Here is a 25,420-nt window from a genome sequence, read left to right on the forward strand (position 1 = left end):
AACACTGTGCTACTACCAAAAATGAGTACATATGCTTTACAGAGGCAGAGAAGCAATGACTATAGGGGACAGTAGCTCTGCTATATGCTGTCCAGTAGAGAATGTCTTTATCCATATGGAGATACAGTATGGGCCCATAGACGTTTACAAACACACATACTGTGTTTCCCCGAAAACAAGACAGTGTCTTATATTAATTTTTGTTCAAAAAGGTTTAACTTTTTTACATGTATAGCTGCCTGGACACTATTTAAATTGACTTTTTTAATTAACTGTTAGCAGGGCTTAATTTTGGAGTAGGGCTTATATTTTAAGCATCCTCAAAAAGCCTGAAAAATCATTTTGCATCCTCAAAAATTCTGGAAAATCATGCTATCTCTTATTTTCAGGGAAACGGGGTAGTACTCAGAGGCTGTATGTTATTTATGAGTCCTTAATGGCCAAGTAATAGAACTTTTGTGTAATTTTCAATTAATGAAACAGCATAATCTAATAATGCTGATTAAACATATATATATGCTGATGTTATCTCCCTTCAGGGACAGAACTTGATGATGTAAAGAAACTCGTGAAAAGCGGCCGCTCCACCAGCGTGAGCCCCACCAGATCCCCAACTAATACCCTTCCCATTCCCAAAAAAGCAACAGTGGAAACAAAGATAGTAACAGAGAGCTCCCAGTCAGGTGAGAGTCTGCCAGAGAATATCTCTTTATACCATCGTATCACCTATATACTAATAATGACATCATCACTGCCTCTTTGATACAGTTTCAGGAGCTTATGACACAGCCATAATAGAATCCGCGCTCCCATCCTTCATGTGGACCTCCACACTTCCTGTAGGGTCCTCCATGGCTGGCTATCAGAACAACATGGCCAACATGGCTTATGGGTCATCTATGATGAATGCCCATTCCACTGGATCAGGTAATCACCGTCAGATAACATTCTATACATTTATCTCATTTGCTTTATTTTATGTTTATCTCACTTGATTTTTCTTCCTTTTTAGTATTTGGAGTCCCCAACAATTTGGCCCCCAGCTCTCATTCGCTGCATTCAGGACTGAATTCCCCCTCTGCAGGTAAATACAATATAATTTCATATATTTCTTGACTTTTTTCCACTCATTTGTGTTTTATAGATATTATATAAAGGGGTTGCTTGGTTTAGAAAACCTATTTTCAAATACCCTATTAAGGCTTTTTGAGTAAAGGGCTCGCTCACATCAGCGTTAGGTAGTCTCATTTTCCCGCTCTGTTTTCCATTTTCGATTTCCAGCCTGCAGTTTACCATTTTGACGGGATTTATAGGACGAAATAGTGCTGCCCATAGATTTTGATGGTGCAACTTGTAATACTTAATTTTTCCTGTGGTGGAGCTGTAGGGAAATTGCACACTTGCTGTTCAGTTGATCGCTGGATGTTGAAGCATGAAGATACTGTTTACTTTTTTAATGGTATTTTTATCAAAAATGAGTGGACTCTAACCACATGTCTTTGCTTGCTTTACAGTATATGGTATGCAGAACAATTTGGCCCCATTACCATCCCACGTTACAGCATCAGTCCCTGTTGGCAATAGCTTGGCAACAGCCACCAGCTCTTCAGGTCAGTGCATGGAGCATAATGAACTACCTTATTAACTATACAATGAATGACTGAGCATAAAGTATGATCAGATTTTGAATATAATCTTTTCATGTCTTTCAGGGTATGGTGTACAGAAAAACGTCACACAGAACACCCAGAGCTCCGGAATAGTGAGCATTGGGGGCACCTCAACAAATGGTGAGCACCTATAAAGGAGGGCCTAAATGTAAAGTCACCAACTAATATAAGTGAAGCATATGGACCCTGGAGGTCACTTCCAACTCTACTATTCTATGATTCTATGATGTATGGTAGATACAGCTACTAATATCAGTCACGTTTGTGGACGTTAATGGTTCTCAAAATTCTCAGAACTGGAGATATGCAATATAAAGTTATGGTCATGGGGGTAGACATTTGATGACTTCCATATTGATCTGTCATTGCAATATTGTGAATGTATAAATTAATTAAAAAGTATTCTAAATTTCTGCCTGTAAATGTCTTCAATTTTTCAGTTACCACCACTAAAACCCAAGCTGATGAGATCCTCAGCAAAGACTACAAGTTCCTTCTCCTCGAGAAAGAAAAGGCCCCAGCCAAGAAGGAAGGAGACATGCTGATAATGTCTAAGGACAGCGGCAAGGTCTTCGCTGTTGGCAACTCAAGTACGTATCTGCGTTCTATCTGTCCCATATGGTTCATTCGTCTGGAAACGCAGATTGCAGCATTAATAGCATTTAGTAGGAAACTTTGTATTTGACTTTTGGGATCGTAGTCTTACTTGCAGTTATGGAGGGACAGGAGAACCGTCTATTATTCTGGGTGACCTCAGATGGGTATCTTAGAAATGTTTAGGCCTTAAGAGTCTTTTGCACAGGCAGGTGATTGGAGATACATGTCCTTTTAAACATTTATTCACCTCATCATCTACCTAAAGTTGCAGCGAATCACCCAACAAACACCCAATGACACCAAAAATCATGCATTGCCGACAACACAGTAAACAGTGGTGGGCTGTCAACAATAATGCAACTGCATGTAGCCAAACATTCGCACTAACTACATTGCCATAATTGCTTGTGCATTCCATGAAGTCAGTTAATTCTTGCTCCCATAGGTTCATACACTGAAGAAAAACAAGCACTAATCAATGGGAAAACCTCATACAAGGCAGAAGCCAACGGTAAGAAAGACCATCATGGTGACCATCTTAGTTGGCACGTCACACGTAATACACACTATAATATTGTTCTGTATTCCTTCTTCCTGTCTCAGGTGGGTTAAACGCAACAAGAGATAAAGCCACATATGCAGGTAAGGAAAGTCAAAAATGGTAAAAAGCCAGGTTGAAATGAAAACTATTATCATTCCCCTTCAAATGTTACCATGAGCAGAGCCTAATATTGTCAAATTCTATTAGACTGATGAGGAGTCTGTATGGATGTGCACAGGGGCGTAACTATAGAGGGTGCAGGGGATGCGGTTGCACCCGGGCCCAGGAGCCTTGGGGGGCCCATAGGGCCTCTCTTCTCCATATAGGGAGCCCAATACTATGAATAAAGTATTATATAGTTGGGGGCCCGTTTTCAGGTTTTGCATTGGGGCCCAGGAGCTCCAAGTTACGCCTCTGGATGTGCATGAAGTCCGTACGGCTCCCTACTATGTAGCCATAGCTACACCGTATGCTACAGTGTTACTGAGGTTTTCTCCAAGTACAGTATATGATATACTTGGCATGATTTTTATGAAATGTGTATGAAATCAAGGGTACAGTATGGCTCCATAGACTTCTATGGGTACTCTTTGTGCTATGGCCACATTCAACTCAGTGCCTATACAAAAAACATACCCCTTCAGAGCTGTAATGGTGGCCATATTGGTTGTTAATGGCATCTTTCTTCTACATGAAGAGATATTGCTCTATAATGTAAATTATAATTTAATGTTCTCTACAGAAATAAATCGAGTTGATGGCTTGAAGGCCGGAGCTGATCAATATGCGGACAGAAGTGACAGTGGAACCGCAGCCATTTGTGGCCCATGTGCTTCTTGCTGTAAATGGTGGATGTGGGCACTTGGACTGCTCCTGGGTCTACTCTTCCTTTTGGGATTGCTTTTTGGACTCCTCTCTTTGTGTAAGTCTGAGCTCTGGTTTTCAAAAATATTCCCTCATCCCCAATTGGAGCTGTGCTAAGGACAGGAACCTTGCTTTGTCTACTGCCTATCCCAGTCCTGTCCATAGACATCTACTGGTGATAGTAAATAACCATTATACCCAGGGAAATGTATTGTGTAATACGGACCTATGAAAATGAATTGTATTTTGTAATAAAGGGCAAGACGTGAAGAATTTGAGGGAACGTGTGGACAACCTGCAAGGCCAGTCGTCCCACATGAGTCGCTTGGAAGCGGGACCCGAAATACGCGCCAATTCAAACCATAACTTGGCCAGCTCGTTAGATTCTGTAGGCGGTTACACAAGGGAGGACTTATGGCAATACATCAGGGACCGGATGTCATCTGAAAGAGGTAATGTGTTAGGTCAACAGGTAGAGCCACACATTGACTTTAATGGGGACCGACTGCTTTCTGTTTAGCTGCCCGGCTTTTCTTCTGGTATTTTGAGCCGGATCTGTGACTGAAGCTCTGACGCAGATGTCCAACCACCCTAACTGACATGAGAAAACCATTAATACATGCTAAAATCCATAGACATTACTCAGAATGTAATATAACTGAGTAAATGTGTTGCGTCCAACCGGACAGGAAATATCAAAAACAAACGAAAAAGGCACAACTGTGCAAAGGAAACGTAAAACTATGGGAAATCCTCTCCCTATAAACCCCTAACCCAGAAGGGGGCCCTGCCTACTCGGCGGGCCGATCGCTCTGATAAGTCCCTATCAGGGAGCCCTAGAACAAAAGAAAGGGAAACAGAAAACCAAACAAAGCAGAAGTAGGGACTTAGCTTGCACGGAGGAGTTTCAGCCAGGATGTGTTCCTCAGTAGCTGTCCAGCGGCAACTGAAGCATTGACGAGCACAGGGGTCAATACTAGCACTGCTTAAATAGGAGCAGGGCTATTCAGCACCAGGTGAGGACTGACATTACTCTTGCAACCACCACACCCCTCAGCTCCAGGAGAGGTAGGAATACTGCTAAACCCTGGTCTGGCCTGAAAGCAAGGTGGGAACCTCTGAACAGCTGCAACAAAATGCATAGCAGCATACAAGAGACTTTAAAGCCAGTGGTGAAAATCAGATAAATGAAGCAATCTGTATCAGAAGCAATCCAGTAATAAGCAGAGAGCTGTCAAGAGGACAGGCGGGTGTAGACAGCTGCAGGTCATGAATCTACAGGACTACTTTAAGTAGTCCTCTATGTATTTGCTGCTACTGATAAAAGGCAAGTTTCTCCTAAACTATTGCACAGATCCACACAGCAGACATATCACTGTGATTAGTGTGGCTGTCCCTACTTTATGCTGCCCTCCAATAGAGGTGCGAAAAGATGGTTACAGTCTCTTTAAGGAAATCACTAAAAGATTCACCAAGGGATTTTTTTAGCAAATGAGCCTGACATTTCTAATGTATCGATATGATTTCTTATTGATTTTGGACTTGTATTTTATAACAGGAGCATTCGGCGGTCTGAAAGGTGAACCCGGACCAAAAGGTAAAATCTTCTAATTAAATGTGCAAATAAACGAACTCAATTCTCAAAATCCTATGGCACAAGTAGGGCGTCACGTGTGTTTACACTAAAACCACTAGGTGGCGTAATTGCATCACATGACCATGTATATAGCCTTCAATGATCCAACGCTACAAGTGAGACAATATAATCATATAGAGAATTTGGAGGCCCTGGAAGAATCATTAAGGGCAGTAGTTTTATGTAAAGAACATTTAATGTTTATACAATTACAAGTTTTGCTATATTCTAATATATATATATTTTTATATTTGTTGTCAGTGAATGGAAACATTCTTCTTTATATCCGGTGGTTGACAACTTTCACAAATGTTATACTTAGATTGGATTTAACGTAACTTCATAATGATACATTTACTGACATTGAGGCATTGTAGCAAACACAAAGGACAAGAACTTACATAGGATTACCTACATTGATAGTTGATTACGAAAACTCCATTGTAAAGAAGGGGAGGGGGATCAATTCACTGACAGCTAGGAGAGCTATTGAACTGGTGGAGAATTAAAATACAAAGCATGAATATGCATTCATTTTCAATTATAGAAGACTAGAAATCCCCTTTAGGTTAATGAGATGTTATAATCTTTGTAGCCATGTAATACTCCTGCTTACCTCTAAGTCTTCTGTTGTGTTCGCTTACAGGTGACCATGGAATACAGGGAGAAAAAGGTTGGAAATCCATTATTTCTTCTTGTAGTTATTGCATATTGCTGAGTGCTGTAATGAATTATATTGGGAATAGCATGATATCAGGAGTGGATGACCATCTAGCCATAGAGCAGTGCTTAAGGGCCAATGGCCAGAGCCCACAGCTTCTTGGTCTGCATTCATTAAAGCGTGGAGATCGCAATGTATCTTCCCAAACCCTCTGCATAACAACTATGGTGGTTCATAAGAGACCCATTACCTTTAAAGTGGTTTTACCACCAAATACATTTATCATTTAGTACAGGTTGGGGGTAAATGTCTGATCTCTGAGGGCCCAACTGCTGAGGCCCCCAATGATCCGAAGAATGGTGCCCTCTAATGCCCCATGTGGATGCAAAGATGGTGCACATACGGGACCAGCTCTCTATTAACGTCTTGGGAACCTAGGAAGATTGTTGAGCCCATTGATCTCTGCCTGTCCCATAGAAGTGAATGGGGTGGTTGTCGAGCATATGTAGTGTCTCTCAATTCATATAGAGCATCCGTGGTGCTGTGGTGCCATTTGGATAGCTGAAGCACCCAGCAGTTTGAGCCCCAGAGATCAGTCATTATATATCTTTGATGGTAAAACCCCTTTAATGCCTGGAGGACCCAATTTGTTTTTATTTTGTCGCTTCTTTATACAACTCCAATTCCAAAAAAGTTGGGACGCTGTGTGAAATGTAAATATATGTAAAGAAAAAAAGAATGCAATAATTTGGGAATCTCATATAACCATATTTTATTCACAACATACAGCACATATCAGAAGGGGGAAAGTAATACATTTTTCCATTTAATTTAAAAAAAAGTTAGTCATTGAGAAAATGATGGCAGCAACACATCTCACAAAAGTTGGGACGGGGTTAACAAAAGGCTGAAAAAGTAGGTGGCACTAATGGAAAACAGTTAAAGGGTCAGGTTTCTACTAAGTCAAATGACTGTGTATATAAAGAACATGTTAGAGAGGCAGAGTCTCTCAGAAGCAAGGATGGTCAGAGGTTTACAGTTAGTCCCCTACTTGCGAACAGGTTCCGTTCCGGGAGCCCGTTCGCAAGTCGATTTGTTCGCAAGTCGGAACAAATGGTTATATGGAGCGGGATCGCGGGTGGATCCCGCTCCATACAACGTCGGGTGCCGGCTGTTCTTACAGCGGGCACCCAGCGGCAGCAGTTCCGACAAGCCACGCTGCTTGTCAGAACTGTTAACACTTTAAATACCGCTCTGACAGCGGTATTTAGAGTGTTAACAGTTCTGACGAGCGGCGCGGCTCGTCTGAACTGCTGACGTCGGGTCCCCGCTGTAAGAAACAGCCTGCACCCGACGTTCAGGGGGCCCGTACAGCGTCCCATGATGAGATCGCGGGACGCTGTGTGGTTGCTAGGCAGTCGGGGACCTCCTGAAAGGCCCCAGGGCTGCCTATGCAGAGTGCCCATCAAGCGCACGGCTTGATAGGCATAGACAGCCCTAGGGCCTTTCAGCAACCGCAGTGTCCAGCGATCTTATCAGGCTTGATAGAGGCCTGCCCGGTCCCTGCACAGGCCATGGCATTACATCATACTGTGCAGGACAGATAGTTCGTATCTAGCGAAATTCATAAGTCGAATGTTCGCAAGTCGGGGACTATCTGTACTAAACTGTGAAAAACTATATCTAAAAATTGTGGAACAATTTCAGAAAAATGTTCCTCATCGTAATATTGCGAAGACTTTGAGTATCCCATCATCAAAAGATTTGCATAATGGAACGCAAAATCCGGCAATGACGACCCAGAACTGTGAAGTAGATAGAATCCTACGTTAGACAAGAATGGGACAACATTCCTTTCTAATAAACCCCAGTAATTGGTCTCCTCTAGAGATGAGCGAGCACGCTCGTTTAAGGCTGCTACTCGATTGAGTAGCAGTGTTATCAAGTAAATGTGTACTCGCCCGAGCAGCATGTGGAGGGGCGGCGGGGGGGGGGGGGGAGCGAGAGGGAGCAGGGGGAAGAGTGAGTGAGGTCTCTCTCTCCACCCCCATCCCCTCCAGCTGCTCTCCTCTGGCCCCTCAGCATACTGCTCGGGCAAGTACACAGTTACTCGATAAGACTGTTACTCGATAGAGTAGCAGCCTTAAACGAGCGTGCTCGCTCATGTCTAGTCTCCTCACTTTCCAGACATGTTTAGCGAGGATGCTACACAATGGTAGACACGGCCCTGAACCAACTTTTTTTTTAGATATTTTGCTGCCATCAATTTCTAAATGAGTTTTTTTTAATGAAATGGAAAAATGTCTCACTTTCCCCTTCTGATATGTTTTGTATGTTCTACTGTACATAAAATATTGCTTAGATGAGATTTCCATATCATTGCATTCTTTTTTCTTTACATTTCTTTACATTTTACACAACGTCTCAACTTTTTTGAAATTGAGGTATTTCCAAATGTTTTATAAAGATATTTGCCTTGGATAATGATGGAGTAGATATACCGTATGGTTTCTTTCCAGCTTTATTGCCATTAATATATTCATTTTTATTCTCCTTAAATAGGTGACAGAGGATACCAGGGTCCCCAAGGTAAGGAATAAATGCTTGTAAAACAGTATAGAAATATGTAATTATTTGTTACGAGCAGCAGACGTGGATCTACTGAGCCACTGACTTTGGGCCAATTCCTGCAGCGACACCTGAGGAACCCTGGGCTTCACCCTTTAACCCCACCAGTTGGGATGTTGCCTTCGCTGCAGAGTCCCCAGACCATTATTCAGGAGCTGGTCCCAGTGCTGATACCAATAAAGGTCAGCCAGAGGTTGAGTCACAGACAACAGGTTCAGTATGGAATTCAGGCTAGAGATCAGGGCAGGAAAAAGACAGAAGTGTAGTCAGATTAACAAGCCGAGGTCAGGAGTGGAGAGAGAAGCAAAGTTAGGGAATAGCCGAATATCAGTAAATCAGGAAGTCAGAAACAAAATTTGCAAGCACCTTTAGCAGACCAAGAGGACCTTAATACTCAGGCATGCTGAGCACGGCTGAGTGTGCACGTGCCCTACGAGAGGCTGTCACTACTAGTGTAAACATGAGGAAGATTTAATTTTATTCAGGTGAGACAAAATGTTGGCTCATGAACTGCAGGTTGAGGAACCTGGCTGCTCCTTAAACACAACATTTCAAGTGATTCTTAGTTTCTTGCCAGTTTTTCTGCTTCTCCTCATCTGTCCAATTACGCGTTTTGTTTTTCTTAGGAACTCCAGGTCTTATCGGTCATCCAGGAGCAGATGGACACAAAGGACAAAAAGGCACCCCAGGTGAGAAATATGGACTTACTGGTGAAATAAGACCCTAGAATAAGAAAATAGTGAAATATAAGATAAAATTGTCAAAAGGTAATAATTACAGTATGCCGAGTATGGATGGGGGGTTATTGTATGGATACACTATAGGTTTATGAAATGAATCAACCATAAGCATTATTTTTATAGGTGATTCTGGTATAGAAGGTCCACCTGGACAAAGAGGAAGAGATGGCTCGGCTGGACCTCGTGGTGAACCTGGTCCTCCTGGAATTGGAGAAAAGGGTGACAGAGGTATATTATTATGTGCATATACACTCTGCAAACCCCATCCTGCAGTTATTTCTCAGGCAGATATGTATATCATTAAATTTGTGTTCAGATAAGACACTGGGTCTTGCCACCAAAAGCAGTAAAAGTGCTTCTCCAGCTACCATGTAAAAGGGCTTTCAGAGGCTAATTTTGTGTAGTGGACCTCTTGTTGAGAGATCGTTGACCACTAGACTCCTCTACAATGGACTTTGAGAGGGGCGCATTATTGGAATGAGAGTAGCAGGGTGGTCACTTTAATGATTTGCCTGTCATTTAGGCTGTTCTGACCAAGCTGTTTTGAGGTGTTGGGGATTTACTTGAGGGCACGGACACATGGTGAACAGACTCCAGATAGCAAATATTACCTGCTCCCTGTTCCCAGCCATCATATACTACATACACATCAACCAAACAGTGGCTGCATTTGTGTACCCTGCCTCTATACAGAAGCAGAGATGTAGCAAAGTTTAATTTGACTCTTAACACGTTAAGGTAACTTTCTATACCACTATTTATTTGCCCTATCAAATAGCTTTACAATGGCTTTTGTTGTGTTAGGGCAAACACACACAATTGAAATCAGTGATTTTGTTTCGTCCCTTTATGCGGCCCATGTGTTTAAGCCTTTAAGAGAGCAATAGCCGTTCAATGGCTTAAGATTAGAGATGAGCGAACACCAAAATGTTCGGGTGTTCGTTATTCGTAACGAACTTCCCGTGATGCTCGAGGGTTCGTTTCGAACAACGAACCCCATTGAAGTCAATGGGCGACCAGAACATTTTTGTATTTCGCCGATGCTCGCTAAGGTTTTCATGTGTGAAAATCTGGGCAATTCAGGAAAGTGATGGGAATGACACAGTGACGGATAGGGCAGGCGAGGGGCTACATGTTGGGCTGCATCCTAAGTTCACAGGTCCCACTATTAAGCCACAATAGCGGCAAGAGTGGGCCCCCCCCCCTCCCAACAACTTTTACTTCTGAAAAGCGCTCATTAGCATGGCATACCTTTGCTAAGCACCACACTACCTCCAACAAAGCACAATCACTGCCTGCATGACACTCCACTGCCACTTCTCCTGAGTTACATGCTGCCCAACCGCACCCCCTCCCCCCCACAGCGCACACCAAAGTGTCCCTGCGCAGCCTTCAGCTGCCCTCATGCCACACCACGCTCATGTCTATTTAGAATTGCGTCTGCCATGACGAGGGACCGCAGGCATACACTGCAGAGGTTGGCACGGCTAGGCAGCGACCCTCTTTAAAAGTGGCGGAGCGATAGCCCACAATGCTGTACAGAAGCAATGAGAAATAGAATCCTGTGCCACCGCCATCAGGAGCTGCACACGTGGGCATAGCAATGGGGAACCTATGTGCCACACACTATTCATTCTGTCAAGGTGTCTGCATGCCCCAGTCAGACCGGGCTTTTTAATTCATAGACACAGGCAGGTACAACTCCCTATTGTGAAGTCCCTGTCGACCCACAGCATGGGTGGCTCCCTGGAACCCACCGGCGGTACACAGAAATATCCCATTGCATTGCCCAACACAGCTGAGGTAGTAATGTCGTGCTTAATGCAGGTGGGCTTCGGCCCACACTGCATGCCCCAGTCAGACTGGGGTTCTTTACAAGTGGACACATGTAGGTTTAACTCCCTGTGGACCCACTGCCTGGGTGGGTGCCAGGAAGCCACCGGCGGTACATAGAAATATCCCATTGCATTGCCCAACACAGCTGAGGTAGTAATGTCGTGCGTAATACAGGTGGGCTTCGGCCCACACTGCATGCCCCAGTCAGACGGGTTCTTTAGAAGTGTACAGGTGTATTAAAAACTCAGTGTGCACCTACAGCATGGGTGGCTCCCTGGAACCCACCGGCGGTACACAAAAATATCCCATTGCATTGCCCAACACAGCTGAGGTAGTAATGTCGTGCGTAATACAGGTGGGCTTCGGCCCACACTGCATGCCCCAGTCAGACTGGGATTCTTTACAAGTGGACACATGTAGGTTTAACTCCCTGTGGACCCACTGCCTGGGTGGGTGCCAGGAAGCCACCGGCGGTACATAGAAATATCCCATTGCATTGCCCAACACAGCTGAGGTAGTAATGTCGTGCGTAATACAGGTGGGCTTCGGCCCACACTGCATGCCCCAGTCAGACGGGTTCTTTAGAAGTGTACAGATGTATTAAAAACTCAGTGTGCACCTACAGCATGGGTGGCTCCCTGGAACCCACCGGCGGTACACAAAAATATCCCATTGCATTGCCCAACACAGCTGAGGTAGTAATGTCGTGCGTAATACAGGTGGGCTTCGGCCCACACTGCATGCCCCAGTCAGACTGGGATTCTTTACAAGTGGACACATGTAGGTTTAACTCCCTGTGGACCCACTGCCTGGGTGGGTGCCAGGAAGCCACCGGCGGTACATAGAAATATCCCATTGCATTGCCCAACACAGCTGAGGTAGTAATGTCGTGCGTAATACAGGTGGGCTTCGGCCCACACTGCATGCCCCAGTCAGACGGGTTCTTTAGAAGTGTACAGATGTATTAAAAACTCAGTGTGCACCTACAGCATGGGTGGCTCCCTGGAACCCACCGGCGGTACACAAAAATATCCCATTGCATTGCCCAACACAGCTGAGGTAGTAATGTCGTGCGTAATACAGGTGGGCTTCGGCCCACACTGCATGCCCCAGTCAGACTGGGATTCTTTACAAGTGGACACATGTAGGTTTAACTCCCTGTGGACCCACTGCCTGGGTGGGTGCCAGGAAGCCACCGGCGGTACATAGAAATATCCCATTGCATTGCCCAACACAGCTGAGGTAACGTCAGCTGTAATGCAGGTGGGCTAAAAATTGATTTGATTACACTGTAGGCGAGGGCCCACAAAAATTGCTGTATCAACAGTACTAATGTACATCCCAAAAATTGGCCATGGCCAGCCAAGAGGGCAGGTGAAACCCATTAATCGCTTTGGTTAATGTGGCTTAAGTGGTAACTAGGCCTGGAGGCAGCCCAGTGTAACGAAAAATTGGTTCAAGTTAAAGTTCCAATGCTTTTAAGCGCATTGAAACTTATAAAAATTGTTCTGAAAAATTATTTGAGTGAGCCTTGTGGCCCTAAGAAAAATTGCCCGTTCAGCGTGATTACGTGAGGTTTCAGGAGGTGGAGCAGGAGGAGGAGGAGGAGGAATATTAGACACAGATTGATGAAGCAGAAATGTCCCCGTTTTGGATGGTGAGAGAGAACGTAGCTTCCATCCGCGGGTGCAGCCTACGTATTGCTTACGTATCGCTGCTGTCCGCTGGTGGAGAACAGAAGTCTGGGGAAATCCAGCCTTTGTTCATCTTGATGAGTGTTAGCCTGTCGGCACTGTCGGTTGACAAGCGGCTACGCTTATCTGTGATGATTCCCCCAGCCGCACTAAACACCCTCTCCGACAACACGCTAGCCGCAGGACAAGCAAGCACCTCAAGGGCATACAGGGCTAGTTCAGGCCACGTGTCCAGCTTCGACACCCAGTAGTTGTAGGGGGCAGAGGCGTCACCAAGGATGGTCGTGCGATCCGCTACGTACTCCCTCACCATCCTTTTGCAGTGCTCCCGCCGACTCAGCCGTGACTGGGGAGCGGTGACACAGTCTTGGTGGGGAGCCATAAAGCTGGCCAGGCCCTTAAAGACTGTTGCACTGCCTGGGATGTACATGCTGCTCGATCTACGCACATCCCCTGCAACATGGCCCTCGGAACTGCGCCTTCTGCCACTAGCGCTGTCGGCTGGGAATTTTACCATCAGCTTGTCCGCAAGGGTCCTGTGGTATAGCAACACTCTCGAACCCCTTTCCTCTTCGGGAATCAGAGTGGGCAGGTTCTCCTTATACCGTGGATCGAGCAGTGTGTACACCCAGTAATCCGTAGTGGCCAGAATGCGTGCAACGCGAGGGTCACGAGAAAGGCATCCTAACATGAAGTCAGCCATGTGTGCCAGGGTACCTGTACGCAACACATGGCTGTCTTCACTAGGAAGATCACTTTCAGGATCCTCCTCCTCCTCCTCCTCCTCCTCAGGCCATACACGCTGAAAGGATGACAGGCAATCAGCCGGTGTACCGTCAGCAGCGGGCCAAGCTGTCTCTTCCCCCTCCTCCTCATCCTCCTCATGCTCCTCCTCCTCCTCCTGTACGCGCTGAGAAATAGACAGGAGGGTGCCCTGACTATCCAGCGGCATACTGTCTTCCCCCGCCCCCGTTTCCGAGCGCAAAGCAGCTGCCTTTATGGTTTGCAGGGAATTTCTCAAGATGCATAGCAGAGGAATGGTGACGCTAATGATTGTAGCATCGCCGCTCACCACCTGGGTAGACTCCTCAAAATTACCAAGGACATGGCAGATGTCTGCCAACCAGGCCCACTCTTCTGAAAGGAATTGAGGAGGCTGACTCCCACTGCGCCGCCCATGTTGGAGTTGGTATTCGACTATAGCTCTACGCTGTTCATAGAGCCTGGCCAACATGTGGAGCGTAGAGTTCCACCGTGTGGGCACGTCGCACAGCAGTCGGTGCACTGGCAGCTTAAAGTGATGTTGCAGGGTGCGCAGGGTGGCAGCGTCCGTGTGGGACTTGCGGAAATGTGCGCAGAGCCGGCGCGCCTTTACGAGCAGGTCTGACAAGCGTGGGTAGCTTTTCAGAAACCGCTGAACCACCAAATTAAAGACGTGGGCCAGGCATGGCACGTGCGTGAGGCTGCCGAGCTGCAGAGCCGCCACCAGGTTACGGCCGTTGTCACACACGACCATGCCCGGTTGGAGGCTCAGCGGCGCAAGCCAGCGGTCGGTCTGCTGTGTCAGACCCTGCAGCAGTTCGTGGGCCGTGTGCCTCTTATCGCCTAAGCTGAGTAGTTTCAGCACGGCCTGCTGACGCTTGCCCACCGCTGTGCTGCCACACCGCGCGACACCGACTGCTGGCGACATGCTGCTGCTAACACATCTTGATTGTGAGACAGAGGAGGAGGAGGAGGAGGAGGGTGCTTTAGTGGAGGAAGCATACACCTCCGCAGATACCACCACCGAGCTGGGGCCCGCAATTCTGGGGGTGGGTAGGACGTGAGCGGTCCCAGGCTCTGACTCTGTCCCAGCCTCCACTAAATTCACCCAATGTGCCGTCAGGGAGATGTAGTGGCCCTGCCCGCCTGTGCTTGTCCACGTGTCCGTAGTTAAGTGGACCGTGGCAGTAACCGCGTTGGTGAGGGCGCGCACAATGTTGCGGGAGACGTGGTCGTGCAGGGCTGGGACGGCACATCGGGAAAAGTAGTGGCGACTGGGAACTGAGTAGCGCGGGGCCGCCGCCTCCATGATACTTTTGAAGGACTCCGTTTCCACAACCCTATACGGCAGCATCTCAAGGCTGATGAATTTTGCGATGCGGACGGTTAACGTTTGAGCGTGCGGGTGCGTGGCGGCGTACTTGCGCTTGCGCTCGAACACTTGCGCAAGCGACGGCTGAACGGTGCGCTGAACTACACTGCTGGATGGGGCCGAGGACAGCGGAGATGAGGGTGTGGGTGCAGGCCATGAGGCGGTAGTGCCTGTGTCCTGAGAGGGGGGTTGCATCTCAGTGGCAGGTTGGGGCACAGGGGGAGAGGCAGGGGTGCAAACCGGAGGCGGTGAACGGCCTTTGTCCCACCTTGCGGGGTGCTTGGCCATCATATGTCTGCGCATGGTGGTGGTGGTGAGGCTGTTGGTGTTGGCTCCCCGGCTGAGCTTTGCGCGACAAAGGTTGCACACCACTGTTCGTCGGTCGTCAGGCGTCTCTGTGAAAAACTGCCAGACCTTAGAGCACCTCGGCCTCCGCAGGGTGGCATGGCGCGAGGGGGCGCTTTGGGAAACACTTGGTGGATTATTCGGTCTGGCCCTGCCTCTACCCCTGGCCACTGCACTGCCTCTTGCAACCTGCCCTGCTGATGCCCTTGACTCCCCCTCTGAAGACCTGTCCTCCTGAGTAAGCGTTGCACACCAGGTGGGGTCAGTCACCTCATCGTCCTGCTGCTCTTCCTCCGAATCCTCTGTGCGCTGCTCCCTGGGACTTACTGCCCTTACTACTACCTCACTGCAAGACAACTGTGTCTGATCGTCATCGTCCTCCTCACCCACAGAAAGTTGTTGAGACAGTTGGCGGAAGTCCCCAGCCTCTTCCCCCGGACCCCGGGAACTTTCGAATGGTTGGGCATCAGTGACGATAAACTCCTCTGGTGGGAGAGGAACCGCTGCTGCCCAATCTAAGCAGGGGCCCGAGAACAGTTCCTGGGAGTGTTCCCGCTCCTGAGCAGGTGTCATTGTAGTGGAGTGAGGAGGCTGGGAGGAAGGAGGAGCAGCAGACAGAGGATTCGGATTGGCAGCAGTGGACGGCGCAGAACTGCGGGTAGACGATAGGTTGCTCGAAGCACTTTCTGCCATCCAGGACAGGACCTGCTCACACTGCTCATTTTCTAATAACCGTCTCCCGCGTGGACCCATTAATTGGGCGATGAATGTGGGGACGCCAGAAACGTGCCTCTCTCCTAATCGCGCAGCAGACAGCTGCGACACACCTGGATCAGGAGCTTGGCCTGTGCCCACACCCTCACTTGGCCCTCCGCGTCCTCGGCCACGTCCACGTCCACGTCCTCTAGGCTTACCCCTACCCCTCAGCATGCTGTATTACCAGTGATTAGATTTCCCAGGCAGGAAATAAATTGGCGCAAGACTGCAGGCCAAATATAATTTTTGCCCTTTTTGGAAAACGAAAGGCCCCACTGCCTCTAGTGAATGAATTATCTAAGTTTAATAACTGTGCTGTGTCCCTGCTTATGTGTCACAGAACGTGAGGGTAGCAGAGTTATTAACTGTGGCAGAGCAGGTATTTTTTTTTCCCAATTAAGGAAAGCAAATGGCGAAGCCAGCAGTAAAGCGTAGCTGGGTGCGTATGATTTAGCAATGTTTTTCACGCAGCTCACACGTCTCCACAGGCGTAAGGACGGACACAGGCTGGACAAATAGATTTGTTTTCAGTTTTTTCCCACCAACAGGCAGCACTGCGTATATTCAATGAACCTGAGAAGTTTAATAACTGTGCTGTGTCCCTGCTTATGTGTCACAGAACGTGAGGGTAGCAGAGTTATTAACTGTGGCAGAGCAGGTATTTTTTTTCCCAATTAAGGAAAGCAAATGGCGAAGCCAGCAGTAAAGCGTAGCTGGCTGCGTATGATTTAGCAATGTTTTTCACGCAGCTCACACGTCTCCACAGGCGTAAGGACGGACACAGGCTGGACAAATAGATTTGTTTTCAGTTTTTTCCCACCAACAGGCAGCACTGCGTATATTCAATGAACCTGAGAAGTTTAATAACTGTGCTGTGTCCCTGCTTATGTGTCACAGAACGTGAGGGTAGCAGAGTTATTATAACTCTTGGAGAGCAGGTATTTTTTTTCCCAATTAAGGAAAGCAAATGGCGAACCCAGCAGTAAAGCGTAGCTGGCTGCGTATGATTTAGCAATGTTTTTCACGCAGCTCACACGTCTCCACAGGCGTAAGGACGGACACAGGCTGGACAAATAGATTTGTTTTCAGTTTTTTCCCACCAACAGGCAGCACTGCGTATATTCAATGAACCTGAGAAGTTTAATAACTGTGCTGTGTCCCTGCTTATGTGTCACAGAACGTGAGGGTAGCAGAGTTATTATAACTCTTGGAGAGCAGGTATTTTTTTTTCCCAATTAAGGAAAGCAAATGGCGAAGCCAGCAGTAAAGCGTAGCTGGCTGCGTATGATTTAGCAATGTTTTTCACGCAGCTCACACGTCTCCACAGGCGTAAGGACGGACACAGGCTGGACAAATAGATTTGTTTTCAGTTTTTTCCCACCAACAGGCAGCACTGCGTATATTCAATGAACCTGAGAAGTTTAATAACTGTGCTGTGTCCCTGCTTATGTGTCACAGAACGTGAGGGTAGCAGAGTTATTAACTGTGGCAGAGCAGGTATTTTTTTTTCCCAATTAAGGAAAGCAAATGGTGAACCCAGCAGTAAAGCGTAGCTGGCTGCGTATGATTTAGCAATGTTTTTCACGCAGCTCACACGTCTCCACAGGCGTAAGGACGGACACAGGCTGGACAAATAGATTTCTTTTCAGTTTTTTCCCACCAACAGGCAGCACTGCGTATATTCAATGAACCTGAGAAGTTTAATAACTGTGCTGTGTCCCTGCTTATGTGTCACAGAACGTGAGGGTAGCAGAGTTATTATAACTCTTGGAGAGCAGGTATTTTTTTTCCCAATTAAGGAAAGCAAATGGCGAACCCAGCAGTAAAGCGTAGCTGGCTGCGTATGATTTAGCAATGTTTTTCACGCAGCTCACACGTGTCCACCGCCCGTAAGGACGGACAGAGGCTGGACAAATAGATTTGTTTTCAGTTTTTTCCCACCAACAGGCAGCACTGTGTATATTCTATGAATAATAACTGTGTTGTGGCCCTGCCTATACAATTCTTTCCCTGCAGTATCAATGGAGGGTGGAATGCTCTGCAGAGGCGATTTTGAGAAGCCCAAAAAAAATGCAGCACAGCCAACAGCAGCCTGGACAGTACTGCACACGGATAAATATGGCCCTAGAAAGGACCGTTGAGGTTCTTGAAGGCTACACTCACTCCTAACACTCTCCCTGCCTATGCAGCACTTCTGTCCCTAATGCCAGGTGCAACGGTCTGCAGAGGCGATTTTGAGAAAAAAAAAATCCCACTGCTAACAGCAGCCAACACACAGCTATCAGTGGCCCTAATAAGGACCTTTGGGGGGTCTTGAAGCCTACACTAACTACCAATTCTTTCCCTACAGCAGCTCCGGTATAAACAGCACTGTCCCTCATCTAACTCACCAGGCATCTGAGGCGAGCCGCGGGAGGGGCCGACTTTTATATTAGGCGAACACCTGATCTCGCCAGCCACTCACAGCAGGGGGGTGGTATAGGGCTTAAACGTTGCAGGGGGAAGTTGTAATGCCTTCCCTGTCTTTCAATTGGCCAGAAAAGCGCGCTAACGTCTCAGGGAAGGAAGTGAAAGTAACCAGAACACCGCATGGTGTTCGTCACGAATAACGAACATCCCGAACACCCTAATATTCGCACGAATATCAAGCTCGGACGAACGCGTTCGCTCATCTCTACTTAAGATAAATTAACTTATCACAGAAAGTTACCCCACTCAAGTTAAACTTGCTAGATCTATGTACGGAAAACTCTTCGGGTGGAAACTGGCAGACCTCTTTTCACCCAACTTGGCTTAATTCTGCGCATACATGCGGTTTTGACATAAAGTGGCACAGTTTTAATTTCAATTGATTGTTAGTAATCTCACGATTTCGCATATAGACAGCATTTTTAGCTACAAACAGTTTAACCCAGTTTATTATATGGGCATAGGCTGGATGCCTTGGGTGTAGCGAGTGTACTGTGCTATATTCCACTGGTGCGGCGGGTGGACTGTGGGGTTCACCTGCCCACTGTGGGTCAATCTGAGCTTGCTCATGTCATATACCTGCAACATATAGATCATGCTCCCTGGGAAAAAGCCAACAATTTACTCCTTCACCCATTGGCATGGCACATGCAAGAAACAGTTGACAATTAGAGATGAGCGAGCGTACTCGCTAAGGGCAAATACTCGAGCAAGTATTGCCTTTTACGAGTACCTGTCCGCTCATCTAAAAAGATTCGGGTGCCGGCGGGGGGGGCGGAGATCAGCGGGGGAGGGCGGGGAGGAACGGGAGGAAGATCTCTCTCTCTCCCCCCTGCTCACTCCCGCAACTCCCCGCCCCCCGCCGGCACCCGAATCTTTTGAGATGAGCGGACTGGTACTCGCAAAGACGCTACTCCCTCAAGTATTTGCCCTTAGCGAGTACGCTCGCTCATCTCTACTGACAATTGCAGCTTGCTACATCTGTATTTTCTATGAATTTTGTGAACCTTTCAAATATTTTAAACTCCTCATCATTTGTCTATTTGCTCAACAGGCTTGACAGGTGACCCAGGTTTGCCAGGACTTATAGGCGTTCCAGGAGTAATGGGACTTAAAGGTAAGAAATATATGGTATATGTAGATGGTTTATCCAACCAGTCCAGGTTTGCTATCATAGTAATTCATAATGGCAGAGAGTCGCTGACCAGATCATTCTCCTATCTACTATGCTCTCACACATTTGCCAAGGTATGGCAGATAGGGTGGCTTCACATGAGTGTGTGTTTGTGCGTACATATGTGCGCACCCCTGTACGCGCAAAAACACGCTTGCCTGAAGCCACCCTCAGTCATAGGAATCCTTAGGTAGCAATAGTTCTTACATATCAAATTAGTATGTTTCACTATAGAATCAGTTAGTTTGACTAATATTACCTTGTCATCTCCAGGTGCAATGGGTCTTCCAGGTCCCCAGGGTCTTCCAGGTATGTAGCTACATATTTATGCATATATTGTATATAGTTAACACTAATTTCCTTTTAACATTATGTATAATTTGAGTTGCTTGCTTAGGAGTTAGATTTCTCTTATTTAAAACTACAAATCCCCTGCATAGACATACAGTTAAGTCATAAATTTTGTTTGTCTGCAGTCACCACTAGGGGGAGCTGAAGAGCCTCCTGCATACTGTGTTATCATAGAATTCAATGTATAAAGAGTATGCAGTAAGCTTATAAGCTCCCTCTAGTGGTAACTGTAGGCACCATACAAATAAATTTGTCAACTATTGGAAAGTGTCTTAATTTACATGGCATTTACACATTTGTTTAAATTTTCTATCAGGAACCCCTGGTCTGCAAGGATTTAGAGGAGAGGTCGGTGTACCAGGGCCTAAAGGTAGGATCATATTCAAGTAGTTTATCAGAAAAATCAATTTATATACTGAATCTTGCCGTCGGTTTTTATGCTTAAAGAGTTTTTTTCATTAAAACAATACCTCCTGGGTCCTGGGATAATGCTGACAGCCGACACTGGCATTGGCGGTGACTTCCAGGTAGACAAGCCAGGCCGAAGCATGTAACTGCTGCGGTCAATCAGAGGCCGCAGCATCACTGTCAACGATCCTGGGGGATGTGATTTTGCTGCTTCTGATTGGCCGCAGAGATCACATGCTTCTGCCTAGCTTGTCTACCCAAAAGTCACCACCAATGCCAGCGCCAGCTGTTAGTTGCATCCCAGGGTCACAGAAGCATACCCTCGTTTGTTATTTTAGGCATGGCCTAGTTGAGGAATGGGGTTTTGTTTTAATGACAAAATGCCTTTAAAGGGGTTGTCCAGTTGTAAACCCTTGATGGCCTGTGAGCAGAATAGGTCATCAATAGTAGATTGAAGGTGGTCCGTTGCCAAGAACCCCTACCAATCTGCTGTTCGCTGGGCCGGTGTGCTTGTGCACTGAGCTGATTTCTGCAGGAAACAGACAGCTCCATTCTCACTATAGTGGCCATGCTTGGTATTGCAGGCCCAGCTTGCATTGAAGTGAATGGGAACTTGGCCTGCAATACCAAGTCTGGCCACTGCAATGGGAACAGACTAGAGATGAGCGAGTATACTCGGTAAAGGCAAATGCTCAGGCGAGCATTGCCTTTACCGAGTACCTGCCCGCTCGAGATGAAATGTTCGGGTGCCGGCGCGGGGGAATGGTGAGTAGCGGCTGTCAGCAGGAGGGAGCGGGGGGGAGAGAGGGAGGGAGAGATCTCCCCTCCGTTCCGCTCCGCTCTCCCCCACAGCTCCCTGCGGGGGGATGTGATTTTGCTGCTTCTGATTGGCTGCAGAGATCACATGCTTCTGCCTAGCTTGTCTACCCAAAAGCCACCACCAATGCCAGCGCCAGCTGTCAGTTGCATCCCAGGGTCACAGGAGCATACCCTCGTTTGTTATTTTAGGCATGGCCTAGTTGAGGGATGGGGTTTTGTTTTAATGCCAAAATGCCTTTAATGGGGTGGTCCAGTTGTAAACTCTTGATGGCCCGTGAGCAGAATGGGTCATCAATAGTAGATTGAAGGTGGTCCGTTGCCAGGAACCCCTGCCAATCCGCTGTTCTCTGGGCCGGTGTGCTTGTGCACTGAGCTGATTTCTGCAGGAAACAGACAGCTCCATTCTCACTATAGTGGCCATGCTTGGTATTGCAGGCCCAGTTTGCATTGAAGTGAATGGGAACTTGGCCTGCAATACCAAGTCTGGCCATTGCAATGAGAACAGACCTTTCTGCTTCCTGCAGAAATCAGCTCATTGCATAAAAACACCGAATAATCAGCGGGGGTGGCAGACACCTGGTGATATATTATTGATGGCCTTCTCTGCTGGCAGACTAACAGAAGTTTGCAACTGGACCGTCCCTTTAATATGTGCATGAATATCTTGAATGAAGTTGACGCAAATGGATGCCAGCTGCTATATTTACTGTCTGATAGCCACTCATATCTTTTAAAAAAGCTTCCAGATTATAACTAGTAGTAATAAATGAAGATGTTTTTTGTATATATGGGTCTATATATACAGCTATAAGGGACATTTATAATTTGCAAGTTTTCTGCATGTCTAATAATAGGGTTTTTTCCACCGCACTATATTTTTACAAGATGCAATTACTTATTCGAAATAGCAATACAGGAATAGCGCCATCTGCTGGGTATAATAATATGAAAAAGTTTAATCACATAGCTTCACTACATTCTGAGGATTCCTTGTATCTTCAACACTAATATAATTAAATGCTTTCTTCTTGCTTCTATTAGGTGACAGAGGATCTATTGGATCTCCCGGTAATAAAGGTAGATAAAGCTCACAGGCTGTTACTACTATCAAATGTCTTACAGCTGTATTATATACAGTACCTTCTTACATTATCCCCCCTCACATATACTGTAATATTGTGTAATGATTATATTCTAGGTGACACGGGTGACAAGGGAGCTCGGGGACTTACAGGTCAGTAAAACATGATAGTTATATTAAGGAATTTGTAGACAGTCCAAGATATTACACTATTGATGTACTCAATAGAAGAGGAAATATAAAATGCACAGTTGGAGCAACTCTGTGTCATCTGGTACATATAGTGATTATAACGGGCTCATGCACACGGCCGTATTACACCTCCATTTTGAACTGAGCTGTAATAGGACTCCCATAGCAACTTCCATTGGACTCTGTATGAGATATTCTTTCACATTGATCTAGAAGAGAATCTCTTTTGAGCCTCATGTGGCGCAGAGTGCTAAGGCAGCAGAAATGCAATCCTAAGCTCTCGCTCTCGACCTGAAGGTTGTGAGTTCAATCCCACATGGTTCAGGTAGCCGCCTCAAGGTCGACCCATCCCTCCGAGGTCGGTAAAATGAGTACCCAGCTTGGTGGGCGGTAATCAATAAATTACTTAAAAGTGCTGCGGAATAAGTTGGCGCTATACAAATAACGAGAGTTCTATTTTTATTTTTTTCATATGGCTCCTGTTGGAGCTTGTATGGTTCTGCACTGAGGTGCTATATAGGCTTCATATGCAGTGACCCTTAATCCTGTTGCATTCATATAACCTGCATACTGGTTGTTCCATAAGTTTCTCTTTGCAAAGGTGTAGCTAGGAGAGGCTAGCGGGCATGTGCCCTGGGTGTTAGGTGCCAGGGATTGCACCATCAAGATACAGGGCTGGTAGATTAATACAATACATGCTCAATGTTGTCTATTTGTTCCTTCTGATGGCAATCTGTAACTGAGCTCAAACTCCTAAGCAATTGTCTTGCTCCTCCTTTTCACTCTACAATGCATTTGCTTTGTATTGCTATGACAACTCTGTACGCCGTACCGTTTAGTAAAATTTTAACAACACTAAAAGGAACAAAAAAAATACAATACATGCTTTGACTATTGAAGAAAGTTTGGTACCGTGTTAGCTGGTAGAGCAAAATGTGATTGTTCTCATACAAAAGTATCAAATCTACAATATTACTGTTTCTCTTACTGAGAACATAGAACATATGAAGGTTACTATATTAAAAGACAACTTAAGATCTTAACGCCATAGAAGAATTTGGGAGTACAAGTTTATAACTATCTTTGAGATACTCAACACAGGCTTCAATATTGCCAAAGGTTTTATGGTAGAATGGAAGAATATGAGAAATCTGTTGCACGAATAACACGCAGGCCTGGTGACCCCCTAACACTAATTTAGAGACCATAAAACTTCCACATCCCTTATCAGTGGACTAATTAAGTATTTACTCCTCTACACATCCTGTTCTGGTATTGTTTTAATTGCAAATTAATCACACCATGTCTGTGCTTTTTCATATGTATATATCTATCCTGTAATGCCTGAGGAAGTAGGTTTGAAAGCTCTCTGCAACATCATGTATTTTTGTTAGCCATTAAAATGTATTATATCTACAAGATTACTTGGTTTCTCTTACTGAGAACAATCACATTCGGCTATTGAAAAGATTGATCAGAAAATATAGATGCTCCTCATGGATAGACCTCCACTTTTCCTTGAATGGTGAGTTGTATAACCCTGCCTCATGTTGCTTATTTATAGGAGAACCAGGACCAAGAGGATTACCAGGACCCACCGGAGAACCAGGAGCTAAAGGTTCAGCAGGTGGGATATGAGAACTTTTATAGCTACAATACTAACTCCCCTTTAATAAAGAATGACTTGACAAGACAATGTATAGCCTCACTTATATTGAAGCACTGAGTAATTATTTTGTGGCTTGTAATAAGTAGATGATAAGTAGATGTATCCTATGTGGATAGTAGGTGTTGTCCACTATGGGTACCGTGTATGAGCTATAAAACCTTAAAATAATTTTCAAAATGTTCCATTTGGGAATGGGTGCATGTATATATATATATATATATATATATATATATATATATATATATATATATACGGTAGAGGAATATTGTATATACTATACTTGTAAAAATGATTTCTAAAAAAATTGTAAGTTTTACATTACAGTATTTTTACATGAACTGTCAGTCATACGATGATTGCTCAAAAGTTGGGACCCGACAGGGCAAGTGAGTGAGAATCACTCACTTGTGGGAGTAACTTGGTTTTCAGCTCAACTAAAAACCAAGCAACTATCAGCCTGTGTAAACAGGTAGTCATCAATCTATGAACGACTGCCTTTTTATTCTGAAAGTAGGCTGGCAGCTGGAAGAGATCTCCAGCACGCACTGCCTCAATTGCGTGAGTAATTATCGCACCTTGTTGGGTCAGCTGTTGCGTGCTTAAGCTCCTGATAGTTGTCCCGTATACCCTTAAAGGCCTATTTACATGCAAAGATAATCTTTCAAATGACTGAAAGATTGAAAAATTGTGCTATCTAAAGTGTTAATGGCCATTAATTGTTATTAACACTTTATCATCTTGATTTACATGTAAAAGGGCCTTCAGGCACTGTTTGCAGAGCCCAGCGTGTGATTAATCTCATGCCCAGCTGTGCACACAGCTGCATTGTACTGCTCAAGGCTGCCAGCAGATTACAATGTTATTTGCCAACTCTCGTGGAGATAACAGCGTGCAGTCTACTGAGGGATAAATGTGTTTGTTTTATCTCCCAGTAGATGAACGATGGATTTTAAGTTCACCCAAAAATCATTGTTCAAACGAAAAGTGCATGATGCTTGCATTTACATGTAACGATTATCGCTCATTTTTGGTCGTTTGAACGAATTTTGAGTGATAATCGTTACATGTAAGTGGGCCTTTAGTCACTAGAGGACTGTATATTAAAATGCACTCAATAGCAGCTGGGATTGGGGTTGCTACTTCTCTTTGAAGAGA

General features: G+C 45.7%; 1 protein-coding gene across 1 annotated transcript in view; it reads left to right on the top strand.

Annotated features, from left to right (window-relative positions):
• The window catches only part of COL17A1 (collagen type XVII alpha 1 chain), a 66,684-nt gene that overhangs the window by 22,811 nt on the left and 18,453 nt on the right, over positions 1–25,420 (top strand). Inside the window, exons 9-29 of the mRNA XM_066601042.1 lie at positions 540–683; positions 769–927; positions 1,013–1,084; positions 1,515–1,610; positions 1,713–1,790; positions 2,111–2,260; positions 2,713–2,778; positions 2,871–2,909; positions 3,551–3,730; positions 3,930–4,124; positions 5,231–5,269; positions 5,955–5,981; positions 8,532–8,558; positions 9,224–9,286; positions 9,461–9,565; positions 19,626–19,688; positions 20,019–20,054; positions 20,413–20,466; positions 22,365–22,400; positions 22,522–22,557; positions 24,161–24,223. Coding sequence (XP_066457139.1) covers positions 540–683; positions 769–927; positions 1,013–1,084; positions 1,515–1,610; positions 1,713–1,790; positions 2,111–2,260; positions 2,713–2,778; positions 2,871–2,909; positions 3,551–3,730; positions 3,930–4,124; positions 5,231–5,269; positions 5,955–5,981; positions 8,532–8,558; positions 9,224–9,286; positions 9,461–9,565; positions 19,626–19,688; positions 20,019–20,054; positions 20,413–20,466; positions 22,365–22,400; positions 22,522–22,557; positions 24,161–24,223 — 1,728 coding nt within the window. The remainder of the gene's footprint in view (positions 1–539; positions 684–768; positions 928–1,012; positions 1,085–1,514; positions 1,611–1,712; positions 1,791–2,110; positions 2,261–2,712; positions 2,779–2,870; positions 2,910–3,550; positions 3,731–3,929; positions 4,125–5,230; positions 5,270–5,954; positions 5,982–8,531; positions 8,559–9,223; positions 9,287–9,460; positions 9,566–19,625; positions 19,689–20,018; positions 20,055–20,412; positions 20,467–22,364; positions 22,401–22,521; positions 22,558–24,160; positions 24,224–25,420) is intronic.

Source organism: Eleutherodactylus coqui, chromosome 4, assembly GCF_035609145.1.
Source record: "Eleutherodactylus coqui strain aEleCoq1 chromosome 4, aEleCoq1.hap1, whole genome shotgun sequence".
Lineage (NCBI taxonomy): Eukaryota > Metazoa > Chordata > Amphibia > Anura > Eleutherodactylidae > Eleutherodactylus > Eleutherodactylus coqui.